We start from the raw sequence: 21,573 nt of genomic DNA on the forward strand, positions 1-21,573 counted from the left end.
CTATGTTATGTTTGAAGCACACAAAAATTTAGCTGTTCAATCTATATCTACCGTGGTTGGAAGAGTAATAATACTTAACTAATAAGAACAATGCTGTTAATACTTCATTTTATTGGTTTGTGTGAAATGAAATTAAATGGTTCCTGTAATTCAGACAAAGAGATATGGCTTATTGATATTTTTTTGTCCTGATTCTTTCCTTGTAAGATGTTTCCATCTTCCCTTGCTTGTAACTTATTGCCTATGTCTTGTGTACATTTTTACCTTCAGAAGCTGACAAAAATATTTCCTAATCAAGGAAAAAATCAGGTTTTTAAGAGATAATACAAGAACAGATTTTTTTGTTTGCTTCCTTTATGTCTTACACTTACATGGCCATCTTGCACTCTTTTTAAAAGTTACCATTGTTTTAATGCCATGCAATTTTTCATTGCCTGCTGATTCCACACAGCTTGGATTTAAATGTCTTCACCAGCTGACCTGTAGTAGTGTAGCCCAGATTAGATTTCAAATGAGGGCTCTGACTTTTAGTTTCTGGCTTAATTTCTGACTGAGCTACACAGTCCCTGATCAGTTGTGGGTGATTAACCAAACCTTCTGTGGAGCCTTTCCTATTCATAAGTATGTTTATATTTTCTGTCTTGCACAAGATAATATCAACAAATATTTCATGTAAAAGTATTGACATGGCACCATAGGGAACTATATAAATACCCAAATTCTTCCCCAGTGAAATATGAATGAATGCTCTAAGAATATTTTGGCATTTCTTTGGTGCTACTTATTTGGAAAAACTTGCATTCATAATGCTGTTTGGTTTCTTTTTTTGTTTGATTATATTCACATTTGGTTTTTCAATGTGATTTTATTACCAAAGTGCTAAACAGAGTGATTTGCTTCCACTGCAATTTCTGCAAGCACCTAGCATCCATGCCATCTTCTCCTGGAATTAGTTTTTTGCATTCTCCAGATCAAACACTTTTTGCTAATGTTTTTATTTTATTTCTAGCATTTTATTTTATTTCAGTAAGCAATTTATCAAGGGGGTTTTATTATGCTTTACATGCCTTTATGCTGTTGAAATATTACCGATTTTTAACAGAAAAAAATCTGAAAAGCTGTATCAACTAAAGTATGAATCAAATTCTTGAAGACCTACTGAAGTGAATATTTCCACTTATTGCACTAAATGACTTTCAGAATGAGATTGCAATTCTAAATGTTCAGTTTCAGCTGTATGTTATGTAAGAACTATAGTGATCTACAACCTAATGTCATAACAGTGCATGAAAGAAAAGGACTAGGATTGCACCTACAAAGGTCTTTTTCCTTCCTGCATTTGATTATTTCTTGCAGCTGCAACAATGGCAACTTCCTTAAGTTATTGTTAGATTTTTTTTTTTCCAAAGTGGAATTAAAAAAAGTGCTTAGCCTATTACATTTATTCATTTTAAAAATGGGGTTTGGACTTATATGTATAGATCTCATAAAGACATAAAAATATTTTAAAATGTGATACATTGTAGGCAAACATAATTTGTTATTGTTTGCTACCATTTATTAAAACCAGAAGTCATCTCACTGAAGCTAATTTCAAAGCATTATTTAGATTCCTCCAGAAAAATGACATGATATACTGAAGAGCAGGCTCTAAATTAATTTCTCTTTGTCCAAGAAGTTGCATCATTTAATTTACACAAAGTCCATTGACACTGGCACACATCAAAGGTGTTTTAATAAAGATAAAATTTTCCACTCCCAGGAATATAGATATTCTAGAAGAAAAAGAAAAAAAAAAGAAAAGAAAAAGAGAAGGAAGGAAGTGTGAGCAAGAGTAAAAGTGTCAGATTCAGCTGTGAGAATACACAGACAGTAATATAGGTGAGTCAGGGCATGCAACTACTATTTGGGCTGATTTGTAGCCAGGCATCATACTATCACTTCAATCAACAGTCAGTGAGAGCGGCAGGGGTATAATATCCTTGAAAAGGAGGGACTTCTTGTATCTCCAGCTCATGACCCAGATACTGAATTTGGTGGACGTTTATATGTCCATTTATTTATTATTTACTATTTATTTATATAATTTTCACATAAAATTTGTAGTAGACAGGAATGTACTCTTTTGAAATAGCCAGCAAATGTTAGATCCTGAAATGTAACCACTGAATTCCAGTTATTTGGTAACATTAAAAAAATATTCTTAATTTTATAAAAATAATTTAAAGTTATGACATTTATAATTTTCATATGTTTACTTTCTAGTTCTCACTGTGTTTCCCAACTGAAATTCCCCTTCCCAAGTACTAGGTACAATGGGAGTTTTCTGTTAAAAGCACAATGGCTGGCACAAGAGACTCCCACTCTCTGCCTAGCATCTCCATATGGTCTCGTTTTTCACCCTTTAAAACAATGTAGTACTAGAGTGGATGGAAGTGTTTCTGTGCAGAGCTGGGACTAGGCCAGAAATCAGTGCTTCCTACTTATGCTCAGGATGAGGCTGTTACCATCTCCCACTCTCCAGTGATGTGAGATATTCTTAACTTGCCATTCTTCACGATGAACAACTTTGCCTCCAAAAGCACTCACAGAACTTGCATTTCACATCCTTTTCTTCACTGCAAGTCAATTCCAAGAACTGCACTGTATCAGTGATCTGGTGTCACGGCTCTGCCTCTGGATGCCCAGAGGTGTGGTATCGTCCCTTTCCCCATACCTGGCAAGGCTGAGATGGTATGTACGCCTGAAGTGCAGCAGTGCAGTTTGGCTTGGAGCAGCAAGCCTGTGTGGAGCACCATGGCAAGCCCTCATAGAGTTTATAAACAGTTTTAGGTGCTTCTGAAAAGCTGTCTAACTAGCTGGAGTGATGAGTGTTTGTTGTGATGGAATTAAACGCCAATGTAGCATGGCTGCTTTCGAACAGCTGACGAGCTTCGAGTGTGCGTCTCCGTCGTGCTAATTTGCAGCACACATATGCAGTGACTGGTTCAGCCTGCAGAGAAGGATCATTGTGTTTGAATCACATTGCTCATGTTGTTTAGGCTTTTGCTGGCAGAGCCTAATAATTGCTAATTACTGTTCTGCTAGTGTTTATAACACTGAACTGCTAAAGTACATGACTTTTATCTGGGTTCTATGCTTTTACTCTCCAGCCAGCCAACAGCCACACCAGCAGGCTGGAACAGACAAGCTTTAGAAGTGCTTTTCTATGCATCACTGACAATCTGACGGGAGAAGAAAACAGCACTTGTTGAGAGAATCACAATTAGCCGGGGTTTCAATACTGACTGTGGTCCAGCGAGGCACGATCAGCCCCAAAGAAGCTGGCGTAGCTAGAAACGTTTTTTTTTCAGAAAACTGGCCCACGCTGATATTCCCTCTGCTATTGCTTTCTCTCTTGCCCCCATTACTGCTCCGCCAATTTTTTCTCGGATTCATTTCTGCGGATGATGTCCGGCGGGGACGGGTATCCCCGTCGCTGCCGGGGAGGCTGCTGAGGCGAGGCCGAGGTCCGCGCACGGCGGAGAGCACGGAGAACCGCACGCCCGTGACCCAGACCGACGCGGCGGGACGCGGGTGCCCATCCCGGGGGTCCGCACCGGAGCAGGGCTCGGTTCACCGTTCGGAGCCGCGGGGGCGGGCGGGGCCGCGGGTGCCCGGGCCGGCGGCTGTGCGGCGGCGGCGCTGCGGCGGCTCCGGGAGCCCCGCGGCGGGCACTGCCGGGGCACCTGCGGGGCGGGGGCGGGCGGGGGCGGCGCGTCCCGCCCTGACGTCACGGCGCTCCCGCACCGCCGCCCCCGTCTGACAGCCCCGGTGCGGTGCGGGCAGGCAGAGAGCCCCGGCTGCGCCGCTCGGCTCGGCTCGGCTCGGCTCGGCTCGGCTCGGCTCCGCTCGCCTCGGCTCCGCTCCGCTCCGCTCCGCTCCGCTCGCCTCGGCTCCGCACGGCTGCAGCGCGCTGCCCTCGCTATGTCGGTGGCCGGGCTGAAGAAGCAGTTCCACAAAGCCACGCAGGTACCGAGCCCTCTCCCGCGGCTGCGGCCGGAGTGTGCGTGGGCATGCACGGGTGTGCGCTGTGCGGGGTCGTGCGCGGGTCTCCATTCGAGGGAGTGCAGCGTGAGTGGGTTTGCGCGGATGATGTGCCGGGTGGTGCCTGATGAGTGAGCGTGCGAGGGGCCCTGTGTCCGCACGGGTGTGCGCGGTGCGCGCAGGGATGTGCGCGGTGCGTGAATGTGCAGGGGGGCGGTGGGTCTACAGGGGTCTCCATCTGCGGAGGGCCAGGACTTGTGGGGCCGCCGCGCCTTCCCGCCCGGCCCCGGCCGCGTTGCGGCAGCGGGCAGGGGCTCCTGGAGTGCGGGAGTAGCTCCTGGGCTGCCCTGTCCTCCCCCCTTGGAGCCCGCGGGGGCAGCTGCTGGAGCAAATACCGCCGTGGGCTCGGACCTTCCCTACCGAGGTGCACCGTGTTTCCATAGGCGTTATTTTAGCCTGACTTTGGGAAAAGAGCAATAAACATGACCTTTTTGTTTGTGGGTCTAGACTACAGCTGAAATCCGAGTAATGAGGTTTGGTTCTGTTGCTTTAGGCATGGTGTGATATTGCAGGAAGGTCAGAGTGAGTGTTTCATCAGTAGTTGAGTTGTTTCATAATACAAAATCTGTGTGTTACAGTCTGCAAGGGTACAATTTCTGACTCAGTGTGCTTTGGGGCTAAATTTAAAATGGTTTCATAGAAGTCAGAGGAATTGCTTTGAATCTAGAGATCTGACACCAAGACCCGTGCAGTGTGCTTTTTTTTTTTTTTTTTAATTTTATTTCTTCTAGTTTGTAACTAAGTAGAAAATCTCCCGTTACTTCCTACTACTTGCCATTGCGGAGATCTTCAAGTAGGAGTCTTGGTCACTGCAAACAGTCTATAGACGCAGACACGCAAGATACATTCAGCTGTTAGACTTTTCAACACCCATGTATTTCCCTTTCTCATGCATCTCATCTCTTGCGCGCTATGGGGAAGTGTTTCCTTAAAGAATGATCCTTAATCCAAGTATTCGTCCAAATTCTGATTTTCCATACCTTGGAGTTTCACCAGTACACATTGTAACTTTGAATGCGATGGGTTATGCCAAGTCCTGCCTGGGCGCATGCAGGCATTGAGTAACACTGTGTCTCACCTTTCCTGCCACGTTGTGCTGCATCATTGATAAAATAAGCCTCACAAGAAAACGGCTGCACTCAAAACAGATGCTGCAAGGAGCAGGTAAGGGTGCCTGAGCCCATCCGGCAGTGCCCATCTGCTGCTGCTACTTTGTTGTTTCTTCCCCTGCTGTCTATGGTGCTATGAGAAGCCCAGGAATCATCATTACTGCAATGAATTCTGGTTCTGGAAATAAGAATTTCAGTGTCTGTGTGATCCATGTTTAAGAAGCAGGCAAACTGAAGTTCACTTTTTAGTACTAGAAGTCTCAGTTCTCCATTATTGTAAGGTAATGAGAATGCATCTGCAGCAGCAGAGGTAAACATCTTTTTTTGAGGGAGCATGGTGTGAAAGGTCTGTGCATGCTGTTTTGTCCTTCAGATGACACACTGATTGTCAGTACTGTCATTTAGAAGGAAGGAAGAGTTTTAGCTGTCTCGAGCCAAAATACTAAGTCTCTGATGCCAGATTTAGCTACCTGACATCTGATGACCCAGGGATTTTTGTCCCCAGCCCTTACTTTCACAGTTTGTTTTCATGCAGGCCATGAAGACACATTCATGTATGATGAGAATGACTCACAAGTACATTGAAGACAGATCTGTTTATTGGCTTGTTTGCATTATGAGTGAGAAATCCGCGATGTAGTTGTGCTGACCTTGCTGTAGGGAGTAATCCTTTAGACTAGTGATTAAACCCCAGGTGAAATACAGATTGACATTGCTGGCATGAATGGAGCTTTCCAGACAGGACCAGAAAAACAGGAAGTTTTAAAAATTCTAAATTATAGATTTGGTTCTTACTCATGTTTATATATATGATGTGCTGTTTTAATAGAGTCCGAAGTCTTATCAAGAACACATCTGGATTGTTTTACACAATGTAAACATTTTATTTAATGTCATTTATTGTTTTCTGACTTGTTAAATGTCAAACTAACCTGCATGAAGTACTGCCAGTTTAGAAGCCACGCTGAAGAACTTCATGCCTGTCAAATTTCATGGACCAACTGCAACAGCAGTGAGTCACTGAAAAGCGAAGGGATACTTTGCACCTTCTGGAATGAGTCAAGTGTTCATCCTTTTGCCTTTCAGCAAAACTAATGGGTTTACCTCTGTGCAGCAGAGAACTAAAGTTTAGAGAAGTCTCCTGAGTTTGTAAAAGCAGGGTGAGTCTGGAAGTTCTGACATTAATACAAAATTGCAAGATATTAGACTGACTGGTGTGGAGCAGGTTAGGTTATTAATTTGCTTCTTATACCCACAAAGCACCTAAGAAGGAGAAATAACTCCATTTGAATGTTAATGTGCTGCTGCAAATCTATCATATGTCCTGAAGCTAGGAAGATTGATCTAAAGAGTGTTTTTCCAGAAATGGGCAACAAAGTGCTATGCCACCAAATTACCCCTTTTTCTTCAGGCATGCACACTCCTTTGCCAGTAGTGCTATGCCAGCGTGACTGAGAGAATATTGCTTCCTACAGGTTTATGTACAGTTTTAAAAGTACCACAATCACTTTGGGTGATACAGATCTGACAGTCTGGAGCATTTAAACAGAGTTTTTTTAAAATAGCATGAGCTTTGTTTCCACATGACTGCATTCATTGCATAATGTGGCTCTTGTGAGGCACAGTCAAAACTAAGCTTTCAGAAAGCAATAATTTCATAGGGAAAGAGATTAACAAAAATTCTGGGAATGGCCACATCTGATGTTCCATTGGAAGCACCTGAATAAATGTGACTGACATTTAAATAGCAGTATGAATGTGGTGATTTGAATCAAAACCCTGTAATACGGTTTATTTTCTACCACTGTATTCTGCTTTTATGATACGTGACTAAATTTGTCTCAACACCAAGACCAAATTAACCAGTTTATACAGTTTTATAGAGAAAAACGTTTGATATTGAAAGAATCAATCTGAAGAAATTACTTCCACTCCACCCATCGTTGTCACTAGATTGTTAGATGCCCTGACTTCAGGTGGGAAGTACTGTGCTTCCGTCTTTAACAAGGTAACCTGTGAATTGCACAGTAGGAGAATGACTGTGGTGCTTAATAAGAAGCAAATGAGACTCCTGCCTTGCTATGCTGTTGTCCAGAAAATTCTGTGTACTTCACAGGGATTCTTGATTCACAGCCTGTCTACACGGGTTCTCTTGCAAAAACAAAGACAGAATATTAGGGTTCATCTGTCTGAATGGTTTTTTAATTCCTTGGTTAGAAGTATGTAAAATGTTTTTCACTGGAATTTATGAAGCAATCCACTTACTAAACAAACTGCAACAAAACAATTTTTACTGTTCTGTGTTGATATCAATATTTTCCTAAATCTCTAGTACACTCTGTATTCATAATGTTCCCGACTGTCCTGCAGTGTTGAGTGGGAGCTGTGTGTGCTTTTCCAGTGATAGGACGTCACCTGTCTTTTCCAGCTGACTGTGGTTGAAGCTGGACTCACACTGGGTCTGCTTTTCTCCTTCCATGTTTCCTCATAGCCTCACCCACTGAATAATGGTCAGTTCCTGTATATGTAAAGGTAGTTATGGGAGTTGGTCTGGGAAGTTGGGCAGTGTTACATTTTTCTTAGTGCAAATGCTGCGCCGTGTGTCTGTCGCTTATGTGGAAATTAATGAGCTCATTTCTCATGTGGTGTGGGAACTTGTGAGCAGTTTGAGGAAAGCAAAAGGAGAGCCATTTGCAGGGTGGTGTGGCTCTGAGGATGGTGCCCAAACAGGCTGCTAGAAACTTCTGTCCAAGAACACGCACCACTGGCAGTCTGTTGGTTTCTCTCAGTGTGGAGCATTACCTTTTGAGATCAAGGAAAGGGAGCAAATTTCTGATCTGGAAATAAAGACTATTTTTAGAAAAAAATACTTACTTAGCTGCAGAGGGGATTATTTCCACAGCAGGTAGGGAAATTCCTTCTGTTTGTGCACTCTATCTTGATTGCCAGATACATTATTCACATTTGGCATCATTCCCATGTGTCCTTTTATTGATATTACATAATTGAAAGGGTGAAAAATTGACTTTGATCTAAATTGCCCTTTAGTTGGATACTGTGTAACCCTTCTGAGTTGTTGATGGCTTAAACAGTCTGCACCAGTTTCAAGCCCTGTTTCTAAATCTGATTAGAGGAACTGCTGCTTTGTGTACTAAAAAGATCATAGCTTTTTTTGAAAAAAGATTTCTCTAACATGTATTACTGTAGTATCTTTCCAACTGATAGATGATACACTTTCCGTTTTTATGTAGGTATATAAAAGCTGGAGCACTGAATGACACTCATCTCTAAATTTTCCCCCAGTGATCTCTGGAGGCAAAGAATACCTGTGGATGCTGTGCTCAAAACACAGCCTGCACCAGATTTTTGTTTGATATCTTGAATTCCATCTTAACTGGAATTATTACATAGCAAGGAAGAACTGTCTGCTCTTGGTCACTCATGCAAAACTGTCATTAAGTTTTAAATGCATCCTCACAACTAGCATACTGATAGACAGCATGTCCATGAAAGTGCTGGAGCAGTATAACCAGTTTTAATTGAAGATTTTGCAGAGGTTACTGTGCAGAAGATTCTGTAGTTTTATGTAGCTGTTACTTGCAAATGTAAGGGAGGTGCTGGGTTGGTCTGAGATAATTCTTGTGAAGGATGGAGGGTTGAGGAGCTTGAACACTGGCTGTCATGACCTAGCTGTGTACCAGTGAAGTCTGGCTTTGAAAAGATCAGCAAGAGGGACAGAGTTGAAAATCTGTTTTGGGGGCCCCAAGGAGCTGCTGCCACTCTGTGTGTACGTCTGAAGAGAAACTGTGTGGAGAGCATTTAGTGGGAAGTGCCCTGATGAAGCAGACTCATGGCCCTCTTATCATTGAAAGTCTGTGGTATGTTCAGGGACAGGCAAAACATCCTCCAAACCTCTTCTCTTAGAACTAAAAGGTCGTCCTTGTGCTGCTTTCCAGAAACTTCTGTGGCTCTGGTTCTCAATTTCTTCTCATGTAGTGGCCACTGATGGACAATGGTGGTGCTTATCCTTTCTTAAATATATGGAGATAATCAGATGAAAGAAAATTGAGTTACAGCATGGTATTATTGTGATGATGTTTGCCACAGCAGAATTACCTCGCTTTCAGTGCTATCTAATCCTGCACTTAATCTTGGAGACAAAATAGTGCTTTTTTATAATCTGAGGTTATAGCACACCACAGGAATCCAACCAATCTGTCATAGAAGTGCTAGGAGTTATTTTTTTTTCTCTCCCGAAGTTGAGAAAAAAGAGAGAAATTGCTATTTACTGCGCTTACATTTTTCATAAGCTTTGCCTTTATAGAGGCTCTACAGACCTGCACGGTAGAAAATGAAAAATTCGAAGTGGTTTTTTGAAATTCAGCATATTTTCAATTTGTCTGTAGATGGAAATCGCTATGATGGACCTGGACAGAATGCTTCATGGGTATGTAGTTGCACCTGATGTAATAGTGATGATGTTCTTGTGTCCATGATGGAGGACATATCTTTATAAATAAACATCTTGCAATTTTTTTTTTTCATTCTGTAGGCTGAAATTGGACTGATGTAATTGTTGCAGCATCATTTGGTTCACACTGAATGCAGCAGTTTACTCTCACCTTCTTTGCCCATCATCATTCCTCCACAGAAAGGGAGTGTTATTTGATCCCAGCAAAGGTGCTGCTGAGGCAGCAGCAGTATAACCTTGTGGTTTGGTGTGATGCCAGAGGACCTTCTGAAAGAACAAGAAATTCAACCACTCATTTGGCTATTGTGCCTCTTACTGGGGGAGGGCTGGAGAATTGAATGCATATCTGTTTCAGAAAAGATAGGTGCCACTAGCTGGGATCATTGTCAGCATTGATGCAGTTTCCTTCAGACTGTGTTTTGGTCCTGTGTTCCTTGGATTTGTTATCACTGTCAAAAGGGAATACTAAACTGAATCCTTTATAAGCTGAAATTCTAAAATAGAGAAAAATATTCGCTTTCTCTGTCTTTTCCCCCTCAATTCTATGGAAGTAGAATGCTTCACAGTGTTAAAATGTTTACATTCTCCTCTGCCTCAGTCATATTTTTTGTGGATTTCAGTTTGGTGGTTTTAATAACTTGTGTTATTAATATATCAATTGTTACTCTTTTAGATTGCCTAAATTCCAGTTTCTTTTGGCTGCAAAAGGTCTTTAAATGTGAAAATAGTTTATCTAAACATTTTGATATAGGGCCTGTTTTTCACCTTTGTGTCATGAAATTTGGTGACTGTTGTGCAGAAACAACAACAATAGTATTTATCTTTCAATTTAAAGTGTCCTTAGGCACTAGACATCACTTCTGTTCTGCTTCTCTGGGAAAGAGTGCAACTGTAGTGAAACAGGGCGGTTGGAGAACATGTTTCATTAGAAATGAAACCTGGGGGTTTTTTCCTCTGGAAAGAAAATTGTCCTGCAAATTATCGTTGATTTCGTCTTTTATGACTTTCAGTAGACTAACAGGACTTGCTCTTTTAAGCATCACTAGACAGTTAGATATTTTTGCTGAGTTCTTTTCCAATCTGTACACTTTTCAGCTTTAAGATATGTGCCAGAAATTCCTTCTCATGCAAAATCAATCTAGATGCAGCAAACCAATTAATAATTCATAAAGTATAAATGTCAAAAATAAATAGTGTTTGCCTTTCCAGATGAGTCACTTAGAGCTTGTCTGTCTTGGAAAGTTATGGCATCATAATCTAAAGGCTGAATTGGAAGTGCTGCAATTTTACAAGTATAACTCTGCAATGGATGGGTTTCTTTCTGCCCGTAGAAGAGCAGCTTTTCAACTTAATTGGCTTTTTTTGAGAAGGGAGTTGAGGGCATCAGACTAAGACCCATCCTTCCACTGCAGAGAAGGTGTTTGCCCAGAACTGGCTAAGGCATTAGAGATGATCAGTTAGTGTATTTTTCTAATTCACCAGCTTGATTTGTTTGCTTCAGAGGAAGTGAAGTGGTTTCACTACTTAGGAGCAGGTCCTAACTGAGTCTTCTGTTGGCTGCTTCCTCCTATTTCTTGCACTGGTCAGGAAAGGATGGAACTTGGTTTTATTTTCTACTGTTATGAAAGGAATTAGTAACTTTTAAAACAGAGCTGAGGCTTGCAGAATGTTCCAACCAAATGCAAACATTTTTAGGAACTAAAATGTTTGAATGTGGAAATGTGCCTTGATGTGCAGAATAACCACATGAGTGCATGTTTACTGTCTAGACTCCATCATCCAAGGAGCCTTTCACTAGTATTAAAAAATGGAAATTTGTCTTTGAGGAAGAATGGTTGAATCTTATGTTTTTATTTACATTCTAAATTTGAGTTTTAAATATGAACATAGTATTCTGAGGCTGGCAGGGAATCTGCCTTTTTCACAAAATTACTGAAAAACATATTGCCAAATACGAGGCAAATTCACCACTGTCAGATGTGGATATGACTATTGCAAGCAGCAAACATAATATGCCTTTCTTCTAGAATGCCATAAGTATAGACAGGTAAAATATGAGTTTTCAAAGCATAGGAAATGTATGAAATGCTGAAAGCTGAGGGAAGTTTAGGTAAATGATATAGATCGTTAGCTTTTTAATGCAGAAAAATTTGTTTTCCTCTATCGGACTTTTTCTGTTTTGTTTTGTTTCCTATGTAAGCTGCTGCAAAAAAGGCATGTAGGAATGGGATTTTCTTACTAGAGAGAGTAAGAGCCAAAATATATAAAATATCAAAACACATAAAATATCAAAAGGTAAGTAACTTTTTTTTTCTTTGTTTTACAATATTGTTATTCAAAAGACATAAGTCAGGGTGATTTGGGTCCTGTTACTTTTCAAAGGTCTGAATTGGCATGTTTTAGGAAGGCTGCATTTTTATGGCCAAAAATCTGTAACACTTGAAATAGAATAACAAAAGCTCTACAGCTTCTGGAATGTACCCTGGTTTTTTATTTAACAGTAGACTTGGGTGGGAATAAAATACTAGAAAGGAAGATGAGTGAGGATGAAAGACTGGAGAGGTCCACAACAGGAATCCTTGAAAACTGAGCAGATGCAAATTCTCTGCTCTGTTATGTATGGGTAGAGGGAGAAGGAATGGCAGATGTTAGTGAATGAAGCTAGCACCTGCTATTTCCTGCTTCACTAGCCTACTATTTCCAGGAGTCCAGCTCCTGATCTGGACACAGTGATAATGCATGTTGCTCTAGCCCAGGACAAAAGATGAATGTTCCCAAAACTCATACAGCTTAAGTAGCACCAATGGGTTAACGAGGTCATCATGAATTTAATGGTGTTGGTATCGGTGGAATTGAATGTGATTCACAAGGGAAAAAGCCAACATTGTTTCTAAAATGACAACCCCAGCTGTTGCAGATTTCCTGTCTCACAGGGAGAAAGAATAAGGCAAAGGCAATACTCCTCTGCTGCTCTGATTTCAGGATAGTCTTTTAGCAAAAATTGCTGGACAGCCACTGAAAAATAAGCTCTCCACGACTTAGTGCTTTTTCCGTTCCCTAGGGAGAGTTTGCTGTTCTGAGTAGACTGACAGAGCCTTTATGTTTTGTGTGTGGAAAGTTTCCCCAGCACTGGCTGCCAAAGGTTCTGCTAGGTTTTGATCAGCAATGTCCCCGCATCAAATCAGTGACTCATTCACACAGCTCGGTGAAGCTCAAAACTCTCCCAGGCAGAAGATGAGCTCTGGGCTCGCGTATTCCTGGGATCTCTGCAGCACTGTGGCGTGCTGGGGCCCAAGGTGCTGTCAGTGACTGAAAGTACCCAGCCAGGCTGCAGAGGCAGAATGCAGTAACAGGTACTGGTTAAGCAGATGTATAGCTTTTTGGGACAAAAGGCAAGATTGTCCCAGTGTGTCTTACTTCTCCATAGCCCCGAAGGAGGGGGAAGACCCTCCTACTTTAACTTGAGAAAGCATTGCTGCAGATTCTTAAGATGCATTTCAGTGTAGCTGTAGAAAAGGAGCTATCCTTCTGCTCTGTGCCTGGAAGTGGCTACCTAAAAACAGAGGCTGGACAAAAATAAGATAATAAAGGAAGGTATTTATTTGAAGGGCCTTCAAAGATACACCCTGGGCAGGCCAAAGGCTACACCCAAGATGGACCCTGGGTCATGGGTTCCTCACACTTTTATAAGTTTGATCCATTTTCATATCAGGGTTAATTCTCCAATTAGAACTTCAGTTAATGATGTAATTACCCCAAGTTTGCCCCTTCTCTTCAAAGGCTTTTAGTTTACATATTTTGGGGCCTGGGACAATCAAGGTGTCCTTGAAGAGCAAACCTAGAGAGGGTTTGTTATGTCTAACCAGCATGAGAGAACAGCAGTTACACACTAGGCAGTACAAGATTTGAAAAATATAAAAGTTAAAACCTATGGCATCATCAGAAGTGACTAAATCATATATATTCTCCTTCCTCAGAACAACATAAGTCTCTAGACATGTGTGCAGTCGTGGTGCTTGAGGCCTAGAGAGCCTTGATGGCAGAAGCTGGGGTTTGGCCTTCTTGTACATCCTGAATGTACTGGCCAAGAAAGGAATCGAGTGTGCTTGGGTTGAGTTTCTGACTGGGGCCTACTGGTTCCACTGTAGAATCTATTCTAATAATAAAGTAAGATCCTCAGATAAAAACAAATTGGAATGTGGATGGACTTCTACTTGAAAATGTCTACCAGACTATAGGAGAAAATTTATATGATGCCCAAGGCCTTACACTCATTTCTTTTGGGCTGATAGGGTAATTGCTGATTTACTCCTCTCATTTTAAGAACAAAACTGCTTCCAAAATCATGTATTAAAAACAGCTATATGGGATTTCCACCAACTTTTATAAAATGCAGGCAGTCTTCCTGAGCAGATTTAAAAGCTTCTCTAGAGACATACAGACATGGTGGTGTTAGATCTTGTTCCTTCTGAAAGACTCTTTCTCTCTTTTCTTGCACAGCACATTGGAGCAAGAGAGATTTGAAAATTTAATGAAGGTGCAATAAAACAGCCTATTCTAGTTCCATCTTTTTCTCATTTCTGTTTGCACATTAACTACATGCGTGCCCAGGGAAACTTCTTGACCTACAAACAGATTGACTGCTGTCGACTTTTTTTCCTGATTTACTCCTGGTATTTCCTTTAAACCTTTGGAAATTGTTGTTACAGTAAATTGTATTTCCTTTAAATGCCATATTAATTTTCTTGCAATAAAATTAAAGTTGGGAAGGTAAATTAAGCAGCTGAGGGAGAAGCCATGGATGTCAAATAAGCTGTTTGTTAAAGAATGAAGACCAGGTCAGGAGTATAAGTAACAGCCTTGTGGATGGCTGAGCCAGAGGGCTCAGGTCTAGAAATTTAGGGCTTTTGAAGCATGTGATGGAGCAGGTAGCAGGGAGCTACAGCAAGAGGGGAGAGTGGGATCAGGTATTGCCTTTGTATGCTGTGTTTTAGCAATTTTATTAGCACTACTCTGAGGACTTAACAGAAGAGCATGTGATGAATATTTATCTTTTCCTATTCTCTATTGTGATGTCATGCATGTAGTCAGGGTATCTCAGCATACCATGGCTGTATTGCTACCAGAAGTCATCTGGTATGTCCATTTCCAGCCCTAAAGTCTCCACTGTTGCCCTTGAGAGTGACTGGGTTTGTAGTTACAGGTTTAAGTTGTGAAATATTGAAGCTTAGCAGCATTAATAAGCAGGGATGAGATAATGACAATTTGCTCCTTAGTATTGCCAGGTGAGAGATGAGAGTGCTTTAAAATGCTCTTGCCCTGTTTTTGCTTTCACGGGCTTGCCTTGGAGGTTACTTTCTATATACTGAAGAAGAAAGCAGTAGTCATTTCCAGTGCCCTGTGCTAAGCTACAGGGAAGACTTGAGGGAAAGGTATAGGAAGTCTGTCCTATCATATCACAGATAAACCTAAGTGTCTGACAAGAAATCTCAGGGAGGAGTGGAAGTGGCAGGGGGAAAAGACAAATTAAAGTATATTTACAGGTACTTGGTTTCCTGCCACAACCCTCCTGAGCCTGTGCCAACAAGGAAAGCTCTGCAGTGCTCTCTTCTGCAACCATTTTTCTTGTCACATCTCTGCTGCAAAGTGACCAGGAGGGCAGAAAAAGTGACTTTTTGCTCTTTTTCTGTGCCATCCTTCAACATCTGAGGAATTTCTGGCAGGGTTTGTGGGCCTAGTTTTCTCTGCAGCAGGTCAGGGTGAGCAGGGAGCTGAGACTTAAGCGATTAATTAATTGTTTCTATGATTGTGACTCCTTGGCTCTACTGAAATATAGTACTTGGTTGGCAGGCTGGAAAGGATAGGTTTTATTCTGATACCTTATTTGTTTTTAAGCGGCAGGAGTCCTGTACTTAACAACTGCTCTAAATTATAAAATAATGTGGTATAGCTCTTAATTCCTCAATGTAATATTTTAAGAGGTGGTTAAATCAGTTAATGAAAGCAGAAAATGTTTATGTATTATCAAAGGTTTTGCAGGAAAGCACTGCATAATCAAGATTTACAAAAATTTTCCCAGTATTTTGTTTCCAAAGGAGACTTGATACAAATGTACAGTGGAGGTGACCTGGCTGTTGATATGAGACATTCACTAATGCATATGCTATCTGCCTTTACTCAGCAGCAAGAAAACATTCTGCATACTAAATTCTGCAGATCTAGGTATTTTTGCTTTTTTATCTTAAACATTCAGAGGTCATCTTTAACTAAGCTTTTTTATTGTTATCATTATTAATAGTGTTTTAGCAGCATATAATTCCAAATGTTAAGGAGATATTACAGAATCCAGATGTTTTAAAATTAGTAATGCAAGAGCAAAACCTGTGGTTTTGTTATAACCACATGTTTATGAGACTTAAGAGTTTTTAGGGGGAAACAACACATAGCAGCAGACAAATGACAGGCCTTGCAAAGAACCATCAGTAATTCCTCTGAGACATTTTGTCTTCTTAAAGTTTACCTCCTTTGAGAGCTGTTCCAGTTTAAAGTGTGTGCCAGATCTTTGACAGTGTGTGATTGTGCCCCTCCCTCTCGCTTTCTTTCAGATAGAGTGATGTAGCAGCTGACCTGAACTTTCTGAGGCAGTGTCTATGTTGGAAAGTCACACAGTGCAAAAGGCTTGTGAAAAGTGCAGGAAATAATCCAGATCCAGATGGACTTTTCTATGTCATGCAAAAATTTAAAGTTTTTTTCAGACAGCTGTGAAGATCTTTCTGTTCAGCTGATGGGTTGACTTAAGTTTTATATTTAGTAAATTGCTTGGCTACTACTAACTTCCTTTGCAAGCAAGGGGGGGGTAGGTAGATGCAAGAAGAAAAGTAACATCATCCACACAGAAAAGAAATCATGTAGATTTACCTGAGAGCTGTATTTTAGGAAATGGTGTAATAGTGAACAGATGTGGCAGAGCAGGTGTCTTTACCTTTCTCTCATTTTAAAGAACTAGATTGCATTTTCTGAGGCACAGGCCTACATGGGACTTTAAAGAGACATGAAATACCAAGAGGCCAGGATGGAACTCCTGAAACACTCCCTGTGATGTCTGGTGGTCTTGGTAGCAAGATGATGTCTTGCCATCTAGGAGTGTCATCTTCAGGAAATCTGAGGTAGTGGGTACCCTGCTACAGCAGGGTTCACATCTCAGACTGTTCACATCTCACAGGTTGGTCACATCTCCAAGGTTTGAATAACCAGAGAGGAGACCAGGAGGCTGGTGAGGAACCACTTCTGCGCTCCATTGTGAGTTTTGATGTCTGCCATACTTGGCCTAGGAACTGAAGGATCCTTAACCATTTTCTTTCTGTGCACCCAGACATAAGCTAGGCAGTAAATAGTTGTAGTAATGAAGGGATCCACACAGGCAGTGTAAGCTCTGCTCAGAATTCCTCTCCCTGCTTTGCATCACTTTTGTCTCACCAGTATGCAAAAGTTGTGGCAGTGGAAAAGCAGCTGCAAACTTGTGAGGAAACTGTGAATTCATGATCTCTGGGTATGCCAAAGAGGGTGGCTATTGTAAATGTGGCCCTGAAGGCAAATATCTATTTATCCTGCTTTTTTTTTTTCTTTGTATTTCTTTGTATTTTGCTGATCTGAGCCATTATTCTCATGCAACCAGAACCCAATGACTAGAGTGGTCTATCATCTTCACTGATGCTGGTCTTGCTGAAGATACATGCTGTGTAATCCTGACTTGCTAATTTACCCAAGTGTCCAGGGCTAGTGTGTAATGGTAGTGCCATACCTGTTTCTTGTCAGTGATTTGAAATACGTTGTTTTAAATCCACACTTTTCAGACAAAGATAGATCTGTGATTTCTCCTTGACTTGACAACTTTGGTTTTACGGCTGATCAAGTAATCAATGGGACTGGAAGATCTGATGAATTTAATCTATACTCAGCAGGTAAAGATCATTGTAGGAACTGAAACATTTTAGGTGAGTATGGGAAGACCCTGGATTGCGCATCCCTCTGAAAAGTCAAGAACAAGATGCCTCCTGGTCTCTGGAGGCTTATCTTCCCAGATACCTCCAGTAAAGCAATGCACTTCATCAGAGCCACATGCCATTAATTTTAATTGCCTTCAAATTCTTTATTTAGAATATATTAGGCACTGCAGCCTATTTTTGTGCGTGGAAGGAGAAAGATGGGGACATCCTGTATATTTATTTTTAAGGCCTTATATTCAATTTCTTTGTAGAATTGAAGATTTAAATGAAGCAAGTGTATTTGGAAAGGTAAATTTTCAGCACTGAAAATGAGTTGATCAAAATTCATTATCTTTTTAAAATTTGGGCTCTTTGGCTATACTTTCCCGAAGTTCACACAAAAGCTTGATACGCTGTAATACCATTTCTCATGAATAATACTTTAATCAATCAGGGAAATTATAGTTTTGGTAATATATGTGGGTGAGAGCCATTCTATATTTAAACTGTTTGGTGTACCCCCTATTTAATCAGAGCTTTGCTCATGTCATTATATGTCTGTCTGGTTCTGTAGAGTCATTGTGATCTCCTCAGTCCTGCATGGTAGGGGTGTGTGCATGGCAAAACTTCCAAGGCTGCATGGACTTTTGAAGTTTTCAGAAAGCACTCTTTGTTACAGAGAGCAGTCATGTAAAGTGGATTTTCCTTCAAATTTTCCTAAAGCAAATGTCATCATTGGTGTACTTTACTGTCATGCTGCAGAAAGGATGCTTATCTGTACTTATGCAAATAGCCTTACTGAGAGCTCTGTTCCTTCTGTTTATTTGTGTTTCTAGGGCTGTTATAACTTTTCTTCCCAAAAGACCTAATGACATCACTGAGCAGCATTACAAGTGATCTTCATCCTTTAACATGAAACTAATCAGTCACACAGAATTGTCCAAGGAGTAGACCAAAACTTGAATAACCCGTGTTGTATTTTTTTCAGTGGAGTGTTCAACAGAGCTGCACGCAGCAGAGGTCCAAGATCTCTATGCTAAATAACAACACAGAGATTGTTTTGCCTTCAGAGTGCTATAGCTGATGCTGCAAATAACTGTAAAGATTGGTGTATCCCAGTGGCATCCTACATATACACCTGACCTTCTGCCTGTGTCCTTGCTGCTGTGAGGACAAAACCAGACAAAACTAGACTGTGACAGACACTTTCTTTATACACTTCCTTCAGACTGAACATATATTGTTATATGTTTATGTTTATGAACATAAACTTGGTATGCACAGTTTTATATCTTGATTTCTTGAGTGACATAATGAAAACTAGCTGTCCCTCTGAGACTAACCCAGCTTTGCCTGTGTTCAGACATCTTAGTAGTTGTCTGCTTCTGGGGTGATGTGTATATGGAAATTACTCTTCCTCTCTTCTGGTCCTCATCCTCTCTCAGGAACTATGAAGCTCTTAGGAGCCATAAAAATACATTTCTTGTACTTGCATTTTTACACTACAAATATATTTGGGTTTATAGCACTTCTTCTGCCCACATAACCTGAATTTTTCCTGCTAATTTCACATACTCATTCTCTGTAGAAAGACCTGTGAGTCAGTCGCTGCTTCTCTGCATTTGGAGATGAATTTGAGATTCTTGAATCCAATTAGACTCTCCCCGTAGACATGCAAGCTTTTTTCATTTCATATTCTTCTGGTTTACTTGTCCTTGTGGAACTAGTGGTGAAATTATTGTGGTGCATCCCTATTCATATATCTGTATATGATTATGTATCAAGCAATCCCAGCCATTATTAGGGATGTGAATGTAATACTCAGACAAAGGAGATACGTAATTTTGTGTACATGTCTATTTTATTTATGTATCAGCATAGGAAATATTTAGATATAGACACACTACCTCTGATACTCTGAAGTTCCTCTTTAGGTGATGAAGTGGTACATCAGAGAAAATGGCTAGCTGTTGTTACCATCTGACCAGTGCAGAATATCTGAAAATGGTGCATCTATTGTATAGATGTGTGCTGCAAACATATACAAAAGAGCAGATTTGAATACTAGCAGAAAGGAGATCAGCAAGCTTTTTGTAGCAAACTTAAGCTTCAGCATTCAAATCCAGGGATGAAAGTGGCTTCTGAAGTGGAAATTAATATTTTATGTTTTATATCCAAGTAGCAAATTATGGTAGTTTAATGAGACAAGCAGTACTATTTTGGTGTACAGTGTAGTCAGCCATGAACATTTAAAAATCATGAGGTGGGCCATTATGATACTCAGAGGCTGAATTAAAAGCATGATTTAAAAAAATATACTGGACAAAGTTTGCATTATTCTTGATTTGAAACTTTGTGTTCATGATTCCAAACCTTTCAAGAAGTGCAGGGCCCAAATGTTTAGTTTAAAACTCTGTGAAGTAGGTGTCTTCAAGTAAATCATTCCCCCCCCCCCCCCCCCCCCAAGTTCTGGAGCTATTATGAAAATAGTAAATAAAATTGCAAGATTTCAAAGTAAAAAAAACACTGACATTTCAAAATCAATAAAGCGAATTCCTCCGTAGACTAAGTGTGATATATGGCCTTTTCTTCCCAGTCTTTGCGTTGCGATAATGACATTCCCAAAAAGTGATGTCAGCTGCTCTTTTTAAGTCTTTCTCTGAAGATCTTTCATCCCCTTGGTCACCCTCCTCTGGACATGCTCTAGTAGTTTGATGTCCTTCTTGAACTGAGCTCCCAAAACGGCACACAGAACCTGATGTGAGGCTGCACCAGCACATAGTAAAGATGGATGATCATTTCTCTTGCCCACAGCTGGCGATGCTGTGCCTGAAGGACCCCAGAACACAGTTGTCCTCCTGGCTGGCAGGGCACTGGTGCCTTATATTCAACTTGCCATCAATCCAAACTCCCTCTTGTCTTTCCATGGGGCTGCTTTCCAGGCTCTTGTCCTCCAACTTGAACATACAACCTGGATTACTGCATCACAGGTAGAAAATCCAGCACTCACTCTTGTTCAATTTCATATAGTTGGTGATTGCTCACCTCTCTAGTTTTATCCATATCTCTCTGTAAGGCCTCTCTACCTCTGAGGAAGTTCACAACTTTTCCTCTTTTCGTAAGATCAGCAAAGTACTTAACATATTTTCAGTTTCTGTGTCCAGGTAATTTATAAAAACATTAAAGAGCACTGGCCCTAAAACTGAGCCCCATGAAGCCCAGTGGTGACTGTCTGCTGGCCTGATGTGACCCAATTTACTGTAAGCCCTACCCGTCAGTCAATTTCTCACCCAACAAGTTATAGACTTTCCTAGCTGTGTGCTGGACATTTTGTCCAGCAGGCTACTGTGAGAGACAGCATATTAATCATGCATAATGAATGCTTTCATTAAGTGCAACACATCACATCCTCTTCATTATATAATATGTTTTAACTATTTATATTCACAACAGAGCATGCAACTTTTTTAACCAGTTCTTAAGACTGTTAAATTTTTCTTGAGTCCTCTATAAAATTTGCATTAAATCTCACCTCTTCTAGTTCTACTCTGTGGATTATTTTCCCATGTCTAAAACTGCAGAGATGACTCATGTGTGCTTGGTGATATCTTGACCTCAGTGAAGTAGTTTTATAAAAACAAAAGTATTGCATTTTTCTCTGCACTGAGAGACAGATGGCCTCAGATACTCTGCCAATAGGATGTTGTTTAGTGACAGAGGGAAAGGGAAGCTCTAGCAAAAGAAGGGTCACTGTACCCATATGGAAATCATAGTATGTGGCACTGATAAATGACTTGATTGATGTATTAAAAACATGCTGGGATTAAAGACATTATGAAGCTCTTACAAGTAAAATGAATTCTAGAAGAAAAAATTGCTTTGCTGCTTCTGTGTGAATGGCTTCTTTTGTCAGAGGTCTGGA

The 21,573-nt window shown here is 40.8% G+C and overlaps 1 protein-coding gene across 1 annotated transcript in view; it reads left to right on the plus strand.

Moving 5' to 3' along the window:
- Positions 1-3,835: 3,835 nt before the first annotated feature.
- Positions 3,836-21,573, plus strand: part of SH3GL2 (SH3 domain containing GRB2 like 2, endophilin A1) — a 93,876-nt gene continuing 76,138 nt past the window's right edge. The window contains exon 1 of the mRNA XM_069002083.1: positions 3,836-4,011. Coding sequence (XP_068858184.1) covers positions 3,967-4,011 — 45 coding nt within the window. The 5' untranslated portion in view covers positions 3,836-3,966. The remainder of the gene's footprint in view (positions 4,012-21,573) is intronic.

This window comes from Aphelocoma coerulescens (genome assembly GCF_041296385.1).
Source record: "Aphelocoma coerulescens isolate FSJ_1873_10779 chromosome Z unlocalized genomic scaffold, UR_Acoe_1.0 ChrZ, whole genome shotgun sequence".
Lineage (NCBI taxonomy): Eukaryota > Metazoa > Chordata > Aves > Passeriformes > Corvidae > Aphelocoma > Aphelocoma coerulescens.